General features: G+C 37.1%; 1 protein-coding gene across 9 annotated transcripts in view; it reads left to right on the top strand.

The window, feature by feature from the left end:
* BICRAL (BRD4 interacting chromatin remodeling complex associated protein like) overlaps nucleotides 1–21,009 on the top strand; it is a 45,924-nt gene extending 24,915 nt beyond the window's left edge. For 4 of the 9 annotated variants that reach the window (XM_037405856.1, XM_037405855.1, XM_037405857.1 and 1 more), the window contains exons 2-12: nucleotides 446–494; nucleotides 3,356–3,404; nucleotides 3,487–3,555; nucleotides 7,591–9,291; nucleotides 11,049–11,148; nucleotides 12,345–12,442; nucleotides 14,245–14,306; nucleotides 14,431–14,576; nucleotides 14,731–14,825; nucleotides 16,295–16,397; nucleotides 17,202–21,009. In XM_037405856.1, the coding sequence (XP_037261753.1) occupies nucleotides 451–494; nucleotides 3,356–3,404; nucleotides 3,487–3,555; nucleotides 7,591–9,291; nucleotides 11,049–11,148; nucleotides 12,345–12,442; nucleotides 14,245–14,306; nucleotides 14,431–14,576; nucleotides 14,731–14,825; nucleotides 16,295–16,397; nucleotides 17,202–18,004 (3,270 nt within the window). In that variant the 5' untranslated portion in view covers nucleotides 446–450 and the 3' untranslated portion in view covers nucleotides 18,005–21,009. The other 5 variants (XM_037405861.1, XM_037405862.1, XM_037405860.1 and 2 more) reach the window with 5 other exon arrangements.
* Nucleotides 21,010–21,602: the final 593 nt, after the last annotated feature.

The following is a 21,602-nucleotide window of genomic DNA, read 5'->3' as shown; positions in this document are numbered from 1 at the left end:
TAGCCAGTAATTGTAAAAGTAGGTTCTGTAGTGGTTGGTTAATCCCATGCTGGGCTTAGCTGGGAGTAAATTCCTACAGAAACATTTTAATTGGAGTCTTGAGATTGTATTCAGTGTTGATTTATTTTTTTTTTAAAGTCACAGAAGTTCTGTTTAATCAGTTTGGTTAATCATTTGTCTTTCTCCAATTTAAAATTCTAAAAAAACCCCTAAATGGTAGAACTTTGCATGGGCTTTTGTACATCATTACATGTGACTGAATTTCATTTTGAGATAAATCAGTGGATCTCTGTAGAAGGTGCAGGTTTAAGAACTTTGCCAATAGTAGACACTGTCAGCTTCATAAATCAAATAAAAATATTGAGATATTCTAAATTGGTCTTATTGTTGAAGGCAGTCTTTTGTCTGACACATCAAATATCCATCCTCTCCCTCTTTGTTCTAGTTGTCATGGATGATGATGATGATGAATCCTGTCTCCTTGACCTTATTGGGTAAGTTTTCCTTAAGCAATTCTTTCAGAAAAGTTGGAAAAAATAGTTTTGCAAAATCATCTTCTTGAAGGTGATTCTGTCTCAGTATTGTCTCAAGACTAGGTGACTTGCAAATGAAATGAGTAGCTATGCTTCACTTTCTCCCCGAGGAGATGTGTGTATCACACAGCCTTCAGCCCCAGTGTATACCAGCTGACAGTCCACTTGCTGGCCTTCTCCTCCAGAGAGGTGAAGGAATAAAGTGTGCATGGAGGTTGGATTCCCTTCTCAGCTAGTGGCAATATCAGGTCGGTGTTGAAGCACGTTACTAGGGATTTTGTTACAAACTTTGCTGCAAAGAACTATTTTTTTTTAACTAAAAAATAAAGATCTCAATTTTTTGAGTAGTGGAACTAAATGGTTTATTAACACTATGCTTGTATTTTACAGGGAAAAGTAAAATTATAAATAATTTCTACTAATGACATGCATTTGCATGGAAATGTTAGAAAAATAGGATTGCTACCCGGTGCTGTTAAGTATTCACAACAAACAAGAATTTATCAGCATTTGGCTCAAAGATACTTGATTTTAATAAAATTGGGGATTTTAGATGGTCCTGTTTGGTTTGTTTTTTCTTTTCATCATTTCTGTAACAGATTTATTTGGAGGTTTATAGTTCTACATGGGAATCTCAAAAAATAATGTTGGTAGCTGGAGCATGAGCAAGATTTTTGTGGATTGTGTATATGAGAAATTACCTTCCTTTGGCCAACATTCATGTCAGTATTGAAGGAGAGTTAATACAGTATAACGCATTTAAAACTTTAAAAGAGCATCGAACATTTAATGTACAATACTTTATTCAAACTCTGCCAGAAGTTAGTATGACATCAGTCTTGTAGCAGCTGCTAAAAGTTCACTTCTGCTTCATACAAGATTTTTTTACTGTCTTAAATACATCGGCCATTTACCTTTCTCATGCATGCAAAGCTTCCAGTGAAACCAATGGGAGCTTTACCTTCAGAAAAACCAAAATACCACCACAGTGGCTGCTGTAATTTGGGGGGTTACTCTGTGGATGCTGTAGCAAAAGCATTGCCGGTAATGGCAGACAGTTACATTCTGTGAAGTATACTGTGCAAGATTACTGATTGGAGCTGTATGAAAACACATCCTCCTTGGAACATAAAGATGATAATTGACTGCATGGGACAATTAAATGCTCTGTGGTGAGCATGAATCAGGAGGATCCTGCTACAAGTTCACAGGTGGTCCAGGAAATGAAGTGCTCTCTATACAGATGAGTGTTTGTGTGAAAAAATACAGTGTTCTTCCTGCTGCTGGCAGCAATTACTGTCTTAAGCATCTAGAAGAATAGAAACCAGCATTTTTTACCCATCTTATCTTTGATTTTGGTAAGTGCCTTCTAAAATTCCTTCCTTACTAAAGACAATATTTAAGGTGATGAAGTGTTCTTCATTTTCAGTTGCATTTTTTAATGATTTAAAGTCAGTGAGTGTAACTAGTATTAAGCGGCCTGGTTATTTTATTGATAAGACTCATAAGCTTGATAGAGCCCTATATGAGATAATGAGTCCTATTCTCCTTAATTATTGAAATTTAGTGTAATCTACTATTTGAAAATATATGTAACCACTTCTATGTTGTAAGCGTAATAGTGCCATGAGGTCCCTGCCAGGTAGCAAAATGTCTTTTGTAAACACATGAATAAGCTTGTTTTTGAAATAAAAGAGAGAGAAATCAGAGGTGTATTTGTGCTTTTAGAAGAGTATTTGTAAACTGGAAAGATCTTTAACTTGTTCCCTCTTTATTTTCTAGGATGATCAAGAGAGAAGGAGAAATGTTTTGAATTAATATTTTTTACGTGAGAATTTGCTTCTCAGAATGTTGTATTATTACTTATTAATCAATAAAGATATTTTAAAATAAAAAAAACTCCATGTCATTTTACTCCTCATGTTAATGGACATGTTGGGAAATGCTGTATAATTGTTGTATTAAAATAATCCCATGTAACACAACCTTTTAATGTTTTTTACTTGGTTTGTATGTGCAGTTACATTAATGTATTTTTTTGTCTGAATTTCCCATGATCATTCAACCAGACCATATTTTTAATCTGAGTTTTATTCAGTGATAGTGCTAAGTTAATGAAATACATTGAAATTGTATTTCATACTATTTAATCAATTATATCTATGGTTGATTTCACTTGGAAAAGGTGCTGCTCTTTTCTCCAAGTGAAGGGACTGTTACTCTGGCAAGCATAAATTTCTGCTGACTTACATTAAGGGTGGCAGAAAACATGTTAAAGATTCAGGTTTGTCACTAGGGTATTTTTGTCAATGTTAAACGTGGCAGAAAACATGTTAAAGATTCAGGCTTGTAAATAACCCTGTTGATTTAGGCACTAGCTAAACAGACACTGTAGTTCATCTCTGGAGAAGCAATGATACCTGTTTTAGCTCTCATGTTATTTGGTGCTAGTATTTTCCTTTGGTTTTGTACTATGTGCTGTCATAATATCCTGTGTGTTTTAAGACAGTATGAGTAATACTGTTATAAAGGGAAGTAAGGTAGACTGCAACTAAAGTTTTGTATTGAACATAGTTTATTGCTTGAAATGCCTTGGTACAATGACAGCAAATACCATCAACATCTGAAGATTGTGCTGATACAGATACACAGATCCTCAGATGGTATTAACTTTCAGCTTTGCATTGGAGTCAGTGAAAGAAATGTGCTTTTATTATAAACCTGATTTATATGAATGCAGTATATGGCTTAGTTAAATTAGTTTCATTAGCAGAAAGAGCTTCCTAAAAGTGGTAACTTTTTTTCTTTTCCCCTCCCTTAAGGGACCCACAGGCACTGAATTATTTTCTACATGGACCTAGTAGTAAATCTGTAAGTAGCATTCCTGTGTATTAGACATATATAACCTTCATTGAGTGTGTTATTTCTAAACATTATTTTTGTCTTTTACCAGAGCAATGAAGACTTGACTAATGCAGAATATTCTGTAGCCAACTCAAATTCAATTTTCGCTAACTCCAATGTAAGTGGTCGGGAGATAAATTATATTTGTATTGAGATTGCATGGTTCTGTTATGGCTTTACATGGCTTTTATAAAAGGTTTTGACCTTTTTCATATGCACATTCTGAATGCTGACATAGAACCACCTCATGCTGTTAATATTTTAAGTGTTTCAGCGGGGAATTGATCGAAAGATACTGCGCTGTTGGGCCATGTTTTGTAAATATGTAAACCAGCTTGCTGAGCAGTGAAAATGTTCTCCGGTGTAACTCTCTTGTAAACTGGACTTGTAATCTTAGTGATGGTAGATGTATAGTTGAGCTCAAATGTAGACCTTAAAAGTTGGTCATTCATGCATTTCCTGTGTATGTTAGGATGGTTTTGTTTCATATTTCTAAGTAGAATCTGAGCTAGCATTTTTTTTAAATTAATAAATGGGGTTTTTTTTGTTCTTTAGACTGAATAGCTAGCTTGGGATGTTTCCATCCTGTAACATCAGTGTTAGGGAAGTCACTTCAAATTCATTAGGTGTTGCAAGTTGTCTTCGGTATTATTTTTTCACCAGGAGTGTACTGCAGCCCAGGACCAAGTTTTACCCAATGAGGTTGTGGAATCCCCATGCTTGGAGATAAAGCCAATGTTGATCTACTTTAATACTGTAGTAGTCCTACTTTGAGTAGGAGGTTGGGCTAGATGACTTCCGGAGATCCCTTCTGACCCACATTTCTTTAATTTCTTTGGTGTGTTTTTTTTTAAAAAAGAGTTCAGTTATTAGAATACATAGGGTAGGGTTTCCTTGGTAATTCCTCTTTCTGTTGTACTGTTGTCTTGAGTCTGTCCCATGTTCCTAACAGATATGTGGGTATACTTGTAGGTGATCTTAAATAATTGGCATAAATAAATCCTGAAAACTGTTTATCTGTGTGTAGAGAACTAGTGACTTTTCTGTAGCTACAGTAGTGTGATGTGAAGTATTTGCCCCATCCTTCATTTTGATATCCTTACTAAATATTACAGGAGAAACATTGAGTGACAGTTCTTTCTCCAGATAAGCTGGTTGAGGTAATGGTGGGGGAGTGGGGTACCAACAGTAATGGGTATGCCCAGTTTTCAGCTAATCAGGAGCAGTGGTTTCAACTTGGTACCAGTTAGCCATTATCGGACAGCAGCTTCCTGTATGCAATATGGCAGGTGGGTTTTGTAGACTTAATTCTAAGGAAAATGAGGTTATAGGGGAAAAAGGTGACATATGACATGCATTTGTCAAAGCCTAGACTTCCTAGTTGTTTGTAAAGGTTTTTCTGTTACGCATGAGTAGGTGGAAAGACATCAGGAGTGTATTTCTGGCATATTTTCAGAAAGTGAGTATTTGGAGTGATTTTGAGGAGTAGGAGATTCTGGGCAATGTGGGATTCTTGCGTAGTAGTTGGAAGAAACAAAAATATTTGGTGAAAGCCAAAAGAGCTTTCTGGTATGTGAGGTTGGGGGTTAGGTAATCTAGAAGGCAGATGGTCAGAGGAGCAGGGATTTCTAGTGTGTGTTCCTAGGATGGCTTACTGTATTTACATTCTCCAGCACTTGTTCCTCTCGTGTTCTGTTTTCATCCTTTGTATTTTCATCATGAATACCAATGCCATTTTCTTTTCCTCCCTCCCTTGCATGAGAGCCCTGTGCTGACCTAAGTGAAGAATGACTTGATTGCAAATACAGATTCTTATAGTGTGTTGTGAAGGAGCAAGGAGTATCTAAAATACAAATAGATGTTTTTTCAGTCCCTGCTTATAATGTAAGATACGTGAAAAGTTAAAGGCTTCTGAGTTTGTTGTCATTGAAGTTTTTGCAGATACTGAAAGTTCTGTCTTTGTATGTATTCAGAATTGCTACCATGAAGTAGGATTGACTGTCTTGATGCCCGTCTCATGCCTTTCAGTGGCAGAGTTGACAAATTCAGTGTCAAGGGTTCAGTGCCTCAGCTGGTAAGCATGCTCAGCCAACACCTAACCACAAACAAGATTAAGTTCCTGCTGACTGAAGGATGAGAAAGCAGTGTCCACTCTGCCCCCCTGTGCCCTGCCCCCTCCTCCCCACCCCCCACCCTGAGCTGAATGATTGCATAACACCTCTACTGATGGCAGGTTGGTTTCCTTGGGCAGTTGTCAGTCTCTCTTAAAACCCGCATGAGAGGGTTCCTTAGCCATTGTCCTATTCTGTGGGTTGTACTCAGTGACTGCTTCCACCTTCCTATTATAGTAGGGTAGAACAGCTTAAAAGAGCAGAATATTCATGCATGGAGCCAGCAAGAATAAGACTCTTGAAAACTCAAGAATAAGCAGATTCATGAAGCTGCAGAGTCACTGAGTTCTGGTTGAAAGTAGCATGGTGTACTGCATGGCCGTTCTGAATCTGGGAAGCAGTGATTCAGATGTTAAGTTGGAAGGTCCCAGGTTCCGTGCCCGTAAAATTGGTTTTGGATGTTAAACAGTTCTGGAAGGAGGGAGTGAAACTTGGGGTTCTTCATTCCAGTGGGAGAGTTTCAAACTGTTAATCTTGATTGCATGTAATATTATTTATTACTACTGTTGCTGTTGTTAGTAGTAGTAATAGTTATATTGTTAGTACTAACTGGAATAGCATTAATTGGAACCCTCTTAAGTTACACAGTCATGAAATATTTCAGATTGGTCATTGTCACGGAGGCAGGTTACAGGTGCAATAGGAAATTCTCCACAAGAGCCTCTACAGTTGTGAGTTCTAGTGATGCCCTAGTTAGTGACTCCTTTTTGCTCTGCCTGATGGTAGCTAGGTACAGTTGAGAACCCAATTTGTAATTTTACGTGTTCATAAGATGCAGACATCGAGACAGTTTCATAAAATATACAGGCTGATTTGGAAAGAGATTGGGGTAAAATTCTGAATAAATATGCTTGGGGAACTGAAGTTAGGGTGGGGACGTTATTGCATATGATAATTACGGCTTGCAGCATCTTCACACTGGTTATATGAGGTGAAAACAAGTGTCTGTGACCTTCAAGGAGTGAAGACTTGGAGTATGAATGGTCTGATAATTTCACACTCATGTTTTGCATTATCTTGACCTAAAAAGAAAGTGCATGTTGTTTTTGAATAGTTGAGATACGATTTTGCAATTTAGAAGGGTGTACTCTGTCTAACTTAAAACTATTGCAAGTAGTAGTATGCATTTACATTCATCATTCCACCTGTAGAATCCTGATAGTTGTGTTCTCTAGAGTTTTTGGACATAATGTTGTTTTAGGAAAATCTTACTAGCCGTAGGCCAGAGTAAAGTAGGTTCTGATATTCCTTATCACAGTATTTGTGGATATGAATTTGAAGGATTTTTTTTCATTCAAGGTGCCACTTAATATTTGTTGTAGTTTCAATGTTTATAGTTCTCTCTAATCTTTTTACTAGCATAAAGCACAGTCTGTAGCATTGTTTTTCATACTACTTTGGTTCTACAATTTTTCTAAACAAAGAGCTAGTGTAATTCCTTTACTTCATTAAATACTTGCTAGTTTGCATTGTGTGACTATTGAAATATCGGTAGGGTTTTGGAGATGGATCTAGAGGAAGTCAGCGAAAGAGCATTGTGAAAGGCGCTTTCTCCTGCCTTTTCCGGGCTACTACTGTTGCTGCTGAAACCTTGCCCCAAACTGAGTTACAATGGAGGTCTTCTCATTCCTCCTTTCTTTTATCCCTTTGTCCATACAGTGCTCAGCTTGAGGAAGGGAAAATGGTACTTTGTCACATCCTCTTGAAACAGTGCAGCTGCAGAGCTGAGTGCTGTGGAACTGGAAGACTTGAGAAGTGAGAGTGGTGTCTCCAGCAGTCTGTTATGTGGGCATGAGTGGGGTGCCAATGACACACATGTTTATGCTGGCCCACTGTATGGGATGAATGCCACCTTACATACAGACTATGCGAAGAATATAATTCTGTAAAGAATGTTTGCTTGCATGAAAAAGAGCTTAATGGGGAAACAAAGTAGAGCTTGGGCTTTCTGAAAATGATGTATTTCTTGGTTTGCATTTCAGAGCACTGATCCGAAGTCGTCTATAAAAGGTGTAAGCGGTCAGCTTGGAGAGGGGCCTAGTGATGGACTGCAGCTGTCCAGTAGCCTTCAGTTTCTTGAAGATGAACTTGTATCTTCTCCTTTACCTGATCTTACTGAGGATCAGCCTTTTGATATTCTTCAGAAGTCCTTGCAGGAGGCCAATATTACTGAACAGACTTTGGCAGAAGAGGCATATTTGGATGCCAGTGTAGGTTCTAGCCAACAGTTTGCACAAGCTCAGCTTCATCCTTCTTCATCAGCATCCTTTACTCAGGCTTCTAATGTTTCTAATTACTCAGGTCAGACGTTGCAGCCTATAGGAGTTACTCAAGTGGTACAGCAACCTGTTGGAGCATCTTTTGCAAGCAATACAGTCGGTGTGCAACACGGCTTTATGCAACATGTCGGAATTAGTGTTCCCAGCCAGCATTTGTCTAATAGCAGCCAGATTAGTGGTTCTGGGCAGATACAGCTAATTGGTTCATTTAGTAATCAACCTTCCATGATGACCATTAATAACCTTGATGGATCTCAGATAATACTGAAAGGCAATGGTCAGCAAACACCTGCAAACATGAGTAGTGGCCTCTTGGTTCATAGACAAACTCCAAATGGTAACTCACTGTTTGGTAACTCAAATTCAAGTCCAGTAGCACAACCTGTAACCGTTCCATTTAACAGCACAAATTTTCAGACGTCATTGCCTGTCCATAATATCATCATTCAAAGGGGTTTGGCCCCAAACTCTAACAAAGTTCCCATTAATATCCAACCAAAGCCTATCCAGATGGGTCAGCAGACTGCTTACAATGTGAATAACTTGGGAATACAGCAGCATCACGTGCAGCAAGGGATTCAGTTTGGGTCTGCAAACTCACCTCAGAGTTCAGTAGTTGGTCCTCATATGTCTGTTAATATCGTTAATCAACAAAATGCAAGAAAGTCAGTTACACCTCAGACAGTTAGCAATGCTGGAGGTAGTATTGTTATCCATTCTCCTATGGGACAGCCTCATACACCTCAAAACCAGTTTCTTATACCTACAAGTTTGTCTGTTAATTCTAATTCAGTTCATCATGTCCAGGCCATAAATGGACAACTTCTTCAGACTCAGCCTTCCCAGCTGGTTCCCAGCCAAGTGTCTGCTGAGCATGTAATGCTCAACAGGAACTCTACAAACATGCTAAGAGCCAACCAGTCATATTCGGGACAGATGCTGAATAATCAGAACACAGCTGTTCAGCTTGTCTCCGGCCAGACATTCACAGCTCCTGGAAACCAAGTTATAGTAAATCATGGAACTTCACAAATTGTTGGTGGACAGGTGCCACTGCAGCAGGCATCACCAACGGTGTTGCATTTGTCACCCAGTCAAGCTAGTGTTTCTCAAGGTAGATCGAGTTTTACTACGATGTCACCTGGGCAGTCTACAGTCTCAAATATGTCAGCTTCTAATCGATTTGCTGTTGCAAGTTCTTCTGGTTCAGTACATCCTAGCTTGGGACCATCGGTTCAGTCTGTTGCATCAGGAGGAAACTTCACTGGAGATCAGCTTACACAGAACAGAACTCAAGTTCCTGTCAGTGCATCGCATCGTCTTCCAGCATCCTCTTCCAAATCCGCCAGCACCTTCAGTCACACGTCAATTGGAGTAACACAACAACAGTTCGCCTTTGGTCAGGTATGAAAGCTGCTTGAGAATGTAGCCAAAGAAATGCTTCTAAGTTGTGCTGAAATCTGGTTAACAAAGTATTAAAGTTGATGTTAATACAGAGAGCAATAATTTTGCTAATTTATATTTTTCAAATACTGTGGAACTGCTGAAAATTACTGTAACCCGGAGATGTCATTTCACTCGATATTTTCTATCCTGTCACTGAGTGCAAATGAAGGAGTCTGTCACTTCCATTAATTCCGAAGGTTTTGTTGGTGATGTATAGAAATGTCTTCAGAAGTGCTTAGCACTGATCTGTTTCTGCTCCTATTTATATGAATGGACATTGTAAGATTATAAATAAGCTCTCCTGAAAATCTTACCATAGAGCTAGTTTTAAAGGCTGGGGTACATTCTTAGCCACTTTCAAGTCTTCTGACCTCACTAAAAACTGTGCCTGTATTTTCAAAGTTTGACCTATTCAAATAAGGGGTGAAAAAGTTTCTTGGGTTTCTCTGTTATTTGCTGTACTGGCATTTTGCCCACTAGTTCTGTGAGTCTGGAACAGTTAGCAGTTTTCAAATTTGAAGCAAAGACAAGACGAGATGTTCTTAGAATCCTTAAAAGGAAATACCTTTTAAAGTAGTTGTAAAAGCATAGCATTCAAAAATATTTTCTTTGAGAAGAGGTCTACTTTCTAAATTTGCTTCTAAGGTGAGAATGGGTTTTTGTTTTGTTTTGGTTTGGGTTTTTTTGTTTTGTCCAATTGGTGCAGCTGCAATATATGTGCAACTGTAGTTTGTTTTTGTAAGTGAGCTTCCAGGCTCTGCCAATACTTAATTCAGTGACTTCTCACAGAATTAGCAACAAGCTTTTTTTCCACTTCTTTCTTTTTTTTTTTTTTTCCCTTCCCCCCCCCCCCCCCCAGTCATATAAAATACTGATAACATCCGTCTCAAAATGCATTTGCACTAATTATGTTAGACCTTTCTCTTTTCCCAAAGGTGTGATGGATTTTTTTTAACCAAGACCAAAATGGGCAATGAAAATGTGCCTTAGAAAATAATGTCACTTTAGGAAATAAGGGCAAACATGTTGCAGAACAACGTATTTAGTCTTTGCCAGAACTACTAGCACAGGTTGTAACATTTTGTTTGCAGTTGAGTAATTTGAGGCCTGCTTGACTTTCTCTTCTTGCGTCTACATCTATTTGTAGGCTATGTGCTGGGTCAGTGACTTTCAGCAGTTACAAAAGCATAATATTTCTTACAGCTGTAAAAGATCATTTTAGTTTTGTGCTGAAATTTCAGAGCTGAAAATGGGAACTACAGAGAACAAATTCTACTGTTTAACAAAACCTTTTTGATTTGTTTGTACTTGCATTTTAAATATTGTACTGTATTGTAAACCATGTATCATTCAGTTGCTAAACACTGGATGGTTTGTTCCACTGTGTATTTTTTTTGTTGTGGAAACAGCTTATTTAGTCATCTTGCAGTTTTGAGACGCAAAAGCTGAGCTTTGAGGGCCACTTGTAGTGGTAAATCATGGGGTTTCTAGAATGTAACTGTAAATTTCTGCTAATTTCTGATTTACTTTATAAAATTACTGAACTTAGGAGGAATTGAGATGTCTGAAATTTCACCACTTACAAGTTTGAGTTTGAAGAAGTATGTGTAGAGCTGAATTTTACTTGCCTTTTTTCCTTTTACCTCTGTTTATTAAAGCTTTCAGTAAATGTTTGATTGTGGGTTTTAATTTTTTTTTTAATGTATGTTGCACAGAAAAAAGCTATGAACCAGACATCACCAGTTTCTGCATCGAAGACACAGGATAATTTGCGACAGCCTCAACTAACAAGTCTTCTGAGCAACACACTATCAGGTCAACTAAGGTCTTTTTAAAATCATTTTCTTAATTTTCTCCATCAACAGAAATTGGTGGTTCTTTGATGTGTGAGACTTGCATTGATGGCTCATGCTGATAGGGTCCTAAAGGTTATCAAAATTTTATCTTCAGAAGAACGCTAAATTTTTCGGTACTGAATGTGTGCTTTTATATTTCCCAACCACGGCATTTAGTAGAGTGAAAAGTTGAATCTCCACTTTTTCCATTCTATAAAATGCAAAATTGTACCTTTTTTGTGGTTTTTTTTTTTTTTTTTACTTTTTGTCCAGCTTAGGAAAACAGAAATAAGCAATTTTCAAAATACAAGCATGCTAAAAATTCTATGAAAATTTTAGACCTTCTCTTCTGATAGTTGCTTCAGATACAGAGGAAAGAAGAATAGCGATTACAAGGTTATATGCAGGCTGTTATTGTTCAATTTGTTTTGGAATGTGTCACATTCACTTAAAAGAGTTAATGCATTGTTCGTGGCAAAATACTTAGCTTTTCAAGCAGCACCATGCTACTAAAAGGACAAAATCAATATATTCGAAGCAAACAAAATGCAGTAACCTTCATGTTCTCTTTATTCAGAAAGGTTACTTATGTACAAGATCCCATAATCTATTTGTTGGGGTGTTTTTCCCATGTGTACAGTTATGTGCAGGCTGTCCAGGCAGTTCTCTACAATAGACACAGTATGGTTGTTTGTTTTTTTTTTAAAAATAAATTCTCATTTGTGTTGGTTGTAATGTAGCGTGGCTGATAAGATGCTGTTTGAATTCCTGAGCATAGCAATTGAAGGAAGTCTGCCTATTCAGAAAATCTAAAAAAACGTGTTTATAATGCCTGTGTCTACATACTTTCAGGAGCTCTAGATTTTTTTTTAATTTATTTTCTTGAGGGGAGGGTTAGTATTGGAAATTGAAAATGTATGATTTTCAGTAAATTCTTGGGACGCTATACTTAATGGTACTTGAATTTCTTCTTATATTGCAGTACTGTAGTAGATGATGATCTATATCTGAGGATTTTTGTAGCTTGCAGCACAAAATATCAGTCCTGTTTCATTTTTGAGCCAGTTTCTCCACAGGGTAGTTGCACTAATGCTTTTAAGCGTATGAGACATATAGGTACATGAAATTATTCTGTTCTTGCCTAGGATGACAGTTGTCTTAACATATTTTTTATAGGGCAGGACTGTGGAGGAAAAATCATACAGCAATCTCTAGGGACAGCACAGCCACAAGAAAAAGTAATAGGATCATCATCAGTTCAACAGAGTATACAGGTAGAGAATACTTTTATTTTTATGTTTTCCTTTCCCTTAAAGCTTTAGTGGTTTGGGATGTTTCACCTCCATATTGATAATCTAGGAGTCCTTGCAGTTTTTTTCAGAGTGTATGAAGTCACTCAAGCTTGTCAAATCTACCTTGACATAATAAACATTGAGTCTTCTGCAAATTGATATTCTGAATGCTGCTTTGAGATTTAATATTCAGTAAGTGGTGTCTGACTGTACTGTTCCTTGAAGATAATTTCATATGACATAGCAATTCTTCATTGAGTTGGATGTGATAGACCTACTCTTACCATTACTTCTTACAAACTCAGCTATTCTCTAGCTGATTGGAGGGCATGGTTTGTGAGAAGTAGCAGAAAAATTCCATCTGGTCTTTGTTTTATTCTTTACTACATTGTCATCTTTTTTTGTTTTTTTGTTTTGTTTTGTTTTTTAAACCACCAGAAGTGTGCAACTATGTACAAAAATTTGACGCTATGTCCGGGGTTTGGGGCTGGAAGGGGAGACCAGCTTTTTTGGAGGAGGAATACCAGAACTTCTGGAGGGAGGAAACAATTGTTAACATTCATGGACCAAGTAGCTGAGGGCGAGAAGCGAGGTTTTGGTATAGGCTTGAAAGTGTGAGCTTTTTTGTGGATGGAACTAAACTACAAAATCATGGAAGAAAACAAGGGAGGATCAGCTTTAGAATTTTTGCTCCTTGCTGTAAATGTATTTATCAATGTAGTGTGATGTGAATGTTTTTCTCTGCCTTACTGATGTACAAGCACAGCAGAAGATGCAGTAGTACTCAGTTATGAGTTAAGCCTGGTTTTGAAATTGTTGGCTAGATGTTCATTCTCCTGTTGGTGAATGCTTTTTATGCTCTGAAGCCAGAGGCTTTTTGGCCAGCAAGTACCATTATAATATGCCTGCTTTATGTTGCTTCTACTTTGCTAAGGATGATGCTCTGTACCACATGTTTTTTTGTTCATTCTAACCGTTTTGTAGTTCAAAAGAGCTTTAATGCAGTCTTTTTTAAAAACCATAAGTAACTTTTACTCTGTGACTGGTTTCATTAGTGTGACTAGCTGACTAAAAAAATCCCCAAAACTTCATATTAAACAAAGACTCTGATCCAGAATGGCTTCTTTGGGAGAATACTTGGATTGCAGTAATGCCTCTTAAACAGTAGGGACATGAACGTTTACCACCTCAGAGAACCTCACATCTTAAGACAGTGTTCATGTGAAAAACCTCGGCTTCATAAGTGTCTAAGGAAAGGAGATGATGATGTAGATCTACCTGATGTATGCATCTATAGCATTGACACTGAAACAGAATTCCTAGAACCACTTTCACCCCACACCCAGCCACCATGGCTTTTGAGAATTTCAGTATGCAACCTTAGCCTTCTTTCCTGACAGATACTCTTAATCCATCAAAATCAGGCATGATGACATCAGCTGAGAAATGCAGAGACAGTTCTTGAGAGCGGATTTATTTGGAAAAGTTTTTAGTTGTGCGTTTTCTTCTATTTACCTGCTAAATTTGATAACCAACCTTTTTCCTAATGAAGCGTGTATATGCACTATAGTGGAATTTGCCTGCAAACATTTCAGACCTTTGGTCTGGGTAAGAGAAGTGACTTCCCGAAGTGCCCTGTGAAAACAGGAGATAGTTGAAAGTGTTTATACTTACGTGGTCACGCTTAGTATTGGTGATATACTTAATTTGCAGAAACAAATGCTGAAACTTAGACTTTGCAGGGGAGGGGATATATTGTAATTTGTCTTTTATTTTGAACTTAGGTGGATGGTCATTTAGTTGGACAGAAAAGGCCTGCTGCTAAACAGTTAACTAAAGGAGCTTTGTAAGTCATTCTTCTTTTGTAATTTTTCTGCAGATGTTTCCTCTAACCTTAATCTCTTTTTAGTTTTTTCAATTTATAAAGTTATGTTAAGAGTATATGTTTATATCTTTAATTTTTCTTGTAGTATTCTACAGCAGTTACAGAAGGATCAGGTGCATGCTGTGACACCAGATAAAAGTCAGTTCAGATCATTAAATGATGCAGTTCAGAGACTCCTTTCATACCACGTGTGCCAGGGATCACTGCCAACAGAAGAAGACTTAAGAAAAGGTACTTTTCTTTTTAAGAATTGGAAATAAGATTCTAATCAATGTATTGAGAGATTTTTTTTTAATATAAGTTAGAGCAATAAGAAAGGGAATATTTTTAAGTTTGTGCAGGTTACTGAAGAACAGTGTTTGAAAGTATGTTCTTGTCCTTCCAGTGGACAGTGAGTTTGAAACTGTAGCTACACAGCTTCTGAAGAGGACACAGGCTATGCTGAACAAATACAGATGTTTGCTTATAGAAGATGCAATGGTAAGGTGTATAACCCATGTACATTTTATGTTTATGGGATGTGATTCAGTTTGTTAAAAAGAAAAATAAAAAAAAGATATCTGCAGGAAGGTGAGAGTTGGGATTACACTTCATTTTGTTGAGGGTTTTAGAGATACATACATACATATATGTATATATGTATGTATCTCCAGTGTACTTGTTATACCACCAGCAATCTTAGCGGCCAGCCTGCATTTTTATCAGTGAAATGGGCTGAGTTTGTATTTCCCATTCTGCCTAAAGTACGGATGCTGTTACATTTGAGTTCCATAGGTGCTGAAGACACATGAACTTCTGCTCTCTGCTTATACTTGCTCTTGCACTGAACAGGCTGTGGGAGTCAGATGATTTCTGTATATTTCTGTGGGTGATAGAGCCTGAAAGAATGTTGAAAATTTCCATTCAGAGGCCTCCAGCCATATTATAATTGGACCCAAACCATATTACAATTTAGGAAATCATTACTTCTCCTTAGAAGCTAGGTAAAGCTTCACATTTTCATCAGAAGTGCTTCTGATTTAAGTGATTTCACAACCCCAGGCATGAGGTAAAAAGAAAACTGACAGAGCTACTTAAGAATATATTTTACAGGGGTCAGGAAATGTCATTGTAGCTTTAAACATATTAGTTTTCAAGTCTGGAAAAGTTTTGAATTTAAGTATAATAGACATTTAAATCACTCTGCGTTATCAACAGGAATATGTAACGTAAGTGTTAAAATTAATATGGCTTTGGAATCTAGCAGTCCCATTAAAAAAGACACTAACCATCAAATATTTGCAAGTAACTGCAGGTACAGAGGGGGAATGGAGGTTAAAACCTATTCTCTTAGCATCTGGTATGTTGTATGATAAATCCTATTCAGCCATTTTTAAGAGCTTAGTTTACATAGTGTTCAGGTTCGGAACTAGTTGCCTGTGTTGTGACTTAGTAGCCAGTGAACTTTTTTCTGTGATGAATGTATCCATCTGGGTTGAAGGCATCATCCAGAAAATGCCAATTGGCACCAGCTACTTAGAAGGACGAGAGAGAAGTGCAGGGAAGTAACAAGACAACAGGGTGGTCCCATTGGAAGGTTTTTATTGCTTTTCTCTCTAAAAGAGAAAGATGCCATATGGTGTAAAAAAAATGTGGTGTGCAGTGGTAAACATACTCAGTCCTGAAAAGGTACAGTTCTTACAGTTGGAATAGTAAATCTTTGTTTGAAAATCTTTAACAAGTAAAATGTACCATAAAATGTGAATAATACTTTGTGGTGGAGTTATAGTAGTGGTTGGGGTCCCAGTCAAGGGCATTTAAGATGCTGTGGAATTGGGAACAATCTCTGCAAATACCTACTGAAAGTAATTTCTTTTTCTCTGAAGAGTAACTAAGCTGTAGATACTTTGATTTGGTACCAGCCTGTGCGTGACTACAGAGATGATTGGTTTTGTTACCTTTTCCTGCAGCGGATAAATCCCTCTGCAGAAATGGTTATGATCGATAGGATGTTTAACCAGGAAGAAAGGGCATCTCTGACCCGGGATAAGCGTCTTGCACTTGTGGATCCTGGTAGGTAATTGCTAACTTCTGAATCTTACAAAGGCAGCATAAGTGTGGTTTGTTTAAAAACAGTTGTGGCCACAGTGAGGCACTGATTGCTAGGGATTCCAGTAATCGAAATACTGAATAAGCAGTTGCAAGTTCAAATTCAACATTCTAGAGACACTGTAAGGTTGAAGGTAGTTATTTGGGAAAAGAGTATATTTGGCCTGTTTGGCAGAGAAATACTTCGGAGTTTCTTTTGACAATAGTCATGACTCCTGCATGGCCTCCCTCGGTTCTAGTAGGGAACAGTATGTGAGGTTGCTGGCAGTCAGAAGAACACTGCTGTGTAAAGCCTGAGCAGTCTTGTTCATCTTAATGAAGTGTTGTTTTTGGAGTGTCATGGTGACTTAAATGGCAGCATTTTTAACCAGACTGTCGTTGAATGTAGCAACTAGAAACACATTATTTGTGTAAGGTAACAGTTGCTATTTGTTAAAATGTTCTGCATATTCTGCATATTTTAAAAGATACTCTGAGGATTTATTGAAGAAAGTGTTAGTCTTCCAGATACCATATTTGCATATTTAGAATGCTGGGAAGTGCCTTGAATCTGGTTTTACAGTGCACATACGTGCGTAGTATGCTGATTAACTTGGTGATAATCTACACTGGATGCAGCAGAATACTTAAGTATGTGTACGTCTCTTAAAGACACAAATCTGTAGACTGTAGATGTTACTTGAATTTTAATACTCCGAAACTACATTGGAGTATGTGTTACTTTGATGTATAGGTAATTTAAGTATAATGTTGCAACTTAATTTTCAGATGGTTATCAGGCCGATTTTTGTTGTTCTGCCAAACAATTTGATAAAACAGCTGAAGAAGCACAGTCCAGCAAAAGTGACCATCAGTCTAGCAAAACATTACCTTCTCGAAATCAGACTACCAAAACCCAAGCCAGAGACCGGCCAAAATCCAGCTCAGCAGAGTCCACAAATCACAGTAAACTTCCTCTAGTGCCTAACAACGTTCTGACACTGCAAGAAGGAATAGCTTCTACTAAAAAATCAGAGAGCCTCACTAAAGCTTTAAAGTTTGAGAAAGCTAATTGTTCTTCTGAGAGCCAATGCGTGGCCCTTTCTGAAGAAAAGGTGGCTGGGAAAGATCTTGCCAAGTCCACTGAGAATTCTTCGAGTTCTGAAGACTTGTCAAAAACTGTGTCAAGAGGCAGTCATGGAACACACAATAAAACATCAAGGAACACAGTTCAGTCTTTCTCAAAGGTAACGTGTAATAATTCCCTCCAAGACAAAACTCTGAGGAGCTCTCCAAAGAATGAGGTTTTACATCCTGATAACAGGAAAGGCTCTGGTGAACCCCAGCAAGACTTACTGCTCAGTAAGAGTTTAGAAACTACATTTAAAAACATCTTGGAACTTAAAAAAGTGGGGAGACAGCCACAAAATGAGGCAACAAGTAGCAGCTCAGTTGAATTAGAATTTCCTAATTTTTCACCTATTGCTTCACAGGAAAACTTCCCGGAAAAATTTATTCCAGACCACAGTGAAGGTGTTGTAGAAACTGACTCTATTTTAGAAGCAGCTGTAAATAGTATCTTAGAGTGTTAATAGTTACAGTACCATGGACAAGTTATGTTTCTCTTAGCAGAAGCAAATGTGAATGACACCACAAGTACAGCCTGACATGCATTTAAGGTTAATCTTTCTAAACTAGATTCTGTTCTGTGTTTGAGAGCAATACTCATTGTGGTTACAGTGAGATATCCAAGTAAAGTTAATCCTTGTTAGAATGCAGTCTGTTAGGGCCTTACTATTTCAAGTATTATTATGATAGTGCTTTTGATAATTGTGCAGTACTGCAACGTAACAAGGTTGCACGTCATTAGGCCCTATGTAATACGGTAATATACTGACAATCACAGTCATTTGAAAGGATATATTTATTAAGAAGATGTTTTTAAAAAGTGATGAAAGCAACAATTCTCCCCTACCCTTCCACAAATCATCAAATTTTTGGTTTTTTTTTCTGGAAAACCCACTGTACCTCTATTCAGAAGTGATAATCTGCTTTGTTAATGAATCTGTGTTCTAGGATTCTTAAGTTGGAAGGATATCATCAGTGTGTTTACAAGGCTTCATAATTTAAACTTAAAGTGCTTTTCTATTGCTATCTGAGCAGAAACTAGTACTTGATGATATATTTGTAGTGGGTAACTTTAGTCTGTGGGATGATATTATATGATCTTAGTCACAGTGGCATGATATGAAGTAATAAATGCTTGACTAAGGGAGGTAGAATGGAAGCCAGTAAATGGCAAAGTGTACAGGATGAGGCCATGATAGAGCCATGAATTTATATATATAACACATATATATGTTAACTCTTGAGGAAAAGATTTTGCATTTTATAATTGGATGTAGTCAGCCTTGACTCTTTCTGAAGTGGTATAAATGTTGTTTTTTATTTGTTGTTTGGGTTTGTTTTTTTTTTTAGACCAAGTGTCAAAAGCACTTTTATTTGAAAACTGTTATGATATTTGTAGCTTATATTTTAAGAGGACATTAGCCTTACTCTTGATTAAATTTAAAGGCCAGTGTTTATTTTTGATTTTTTTGCTTTTTGCTGTCAGAGAATGTTAAATCATCCACTGTAGCAGTCATAATTATCAAGATATGTACAGACCAAAGTTGATCAGCAATCCCATTGTTTTAACATATCGAAAAGTATGTAATTATTAATTCATATTATAGAGCCAAGTGAAACCATTGCATGGTTTGCATTTGGCTTGCTGTCATGTTGTTAAGATAGAATCTTATTATTTTATTTATTTATTTTAAACTATGACATCTTTTTTTTTTGTTTTGTTTTGCTGCCCATGCTGCTTTTTCCTCGTTTACTTTGGTCATGAGTGCTTTTGTGCACGTAAGTGCACTGACATTTGTCATGTGCGTGTAGTACATATGTCTGCTCAGGAGGATATAGCTTTTGTGGTTTCGAAGGTATGCTCATGTTCTCCCCCAGATCTTCTCCACAATTTCTTAGAAGAATTACCAGCCATTTTCAACTGGCTGATTACAATTTTCGTGATGTAGAGGCTCATTGTGACAAGCTGTGGTTGTCAAGTCAGATTGCCAGGAAGGAAAACAAAAGGATTTGGTGTCACTTAATTTAGTCCATCTGAATAGTACAAAAGAAAGCAGAATTAGATGCTGTCCCAGTAGAAGATTACAGTGCAACTCGGTATTGAGCTACAGTCCACTGTCTGACCACTAAAGGAAACCAAATCTAGAAAGCAATGTGAGAAAGAAGAACTTACTTAAAATTCATTTCCCCTTCAACATGAACAGAAATACTGGTTATGTGTGTTACTAATTGCCATTTAAAAAGATGTGCCAATTTCAAAGTACATGTTTGTAAAAAACCAACATTCCCAAGTGTTGTATAAAATATTCAAGGTAATAATAAGTATTGCCAGTTTTAAATTTCTAGTTAGGTGTCCATAGAATAGACTCTCAGGAGGTTAGTTGTTTTCTTATTGGCAAAACTGACAACATAGTCTTCACCTATTGCCTTTTTAGATCTAATATTATGTTCATGGCTGTGTATCCCGATGCATACTTTATTTTACTGTTTTGGAAATTTAACCATTCTAAACTATCTAGGAAGGAAAACAGTGAGTTACACAGCTGTATGTTAACTAGTTAATTTTTTCTTTCATAGGGAAAAAAAGTAAAGTTGCACATTCATTGATCCACTTGCTTTTTGTACCACCTCAAAATGGGTATGGGGTTTCCAGCCTCTCTGCAGCAAATACATAATTGAAGTATCAGACTATGTGTCTTCTATTGGATCTCATTTTGGGATGGGGGACAATGGCATATAAAAAATGCCAAATTACAAAAAGTAATCATGGTTGATTTGGTCAGACACATTTCTCTGAAATACTTATGAGAGGAACCCATTGAACAATCCTAGCAAGATTAATCTTGGATTGTTAATGTTCTGTTGTTCACTCCTTTGAATTCAATTCTAAAGGAATTCTGGTACGTGGTGAAGCTGTAAATGAAAGAATTGTATTTTTGTGGTGCTTAAAAAAAAGTATGATATAGGCTCAAGTCCAGCAAAGTACTGTGAATGTGCATGACTTTAAACATGTTCTCATTATTTTGCTGGATCAGCATTGTGATTTCAATGTTATTTAATACTGCCTAATATTAAAACAAATTTTAAACTGGCAATTAAGAAAACTATGTTCATTTTGAAGATTTTAGTATAATTTATCTGTTAGATTAGGGAGGCCTTACAGACTGACTTCACTTAAAGAGGATGTGTCACTTATTGTCAGTGTGGTATGGACTTTATTTGCTTAAATACCTTCATTTGTAAAGTATGTCTCACTTGAAATTGCTTTGTATACATTTTGTAAAAATATTTATAAAATGTTTTGTAAAAAAAAAGTATAACAAATTGCAGTTTATTTTGTTATGTTGGATAAATACTGTTAAAAGACACAAGTCAGTAAATATATTGTTAATCCATGGATAGGAAATGTTTAGTTGGAGATTACAAATTGAAACAACCATTGCAATACAGCCAAAGATTTGGGAAAAAATGTCTATCTGTGATTGTCTTGATTTAACCAAGTTGAGTATTTACATTTCCAAGAGAATTGTTCTCAGTTTTAAGTAATACGGTTGCAAAATATTCTTACTCCTGTGCTTTTTATATGGCAGCTCTGTTATCAAATATTTAATAGGCCAACTTCCTGTACTCTTTATGAATCTTTCTGAATGTACGCTATTAGGATTTGGTTCCTGTGGCATTATAACTACGTACGGAAATGTTGATCTCCAGGTGACAAGAATGCCACCGGCCCTGCTCTGTTGCCATTAGAAATCTTGCGATGGTGAGGTCGCTGAGACGTGCTCTCCTTCAGCGTGTTTTCACAAGGCAGAGGCACCATCATCCTGATACCTTGGGGGGGTAGAAGAGAGGGGGTTTTTTAGTCAGCTGGCCACCTCATCTGTGCTACAAGTTTCAGAGTTGTGCCAGTTGTATTGCATTATAGATACCTGTGTGTGCAGTATTCCCCTTTCCTTCCTTTTGGCTGTGAGAAGGTATTACAATTGCTGGGATACGATGCTTCTTCCTACTTTCAGAGGAGTGATGAACCTTTTCTTACTGTGATTTCATTTTTCAGAAAGT

Source organism: Falco rusticolus, chromosome 12 (assembly GCF_015220075.1).
Source record: "Falco rusticolus isolate bFalRus1 chromosome 12, bFalRus1.pri, whole genome shotgun sequence".
NCBI lineage: Eukaryota > Metazoa > Chordata > Aves > Falconiformes > Falconidae > Falco > Falco rusticolus.
Note: the sequence above shows the minus strand (reverse complement) of the source record. Positions and strands in the feature narration are given on the sequence as shown.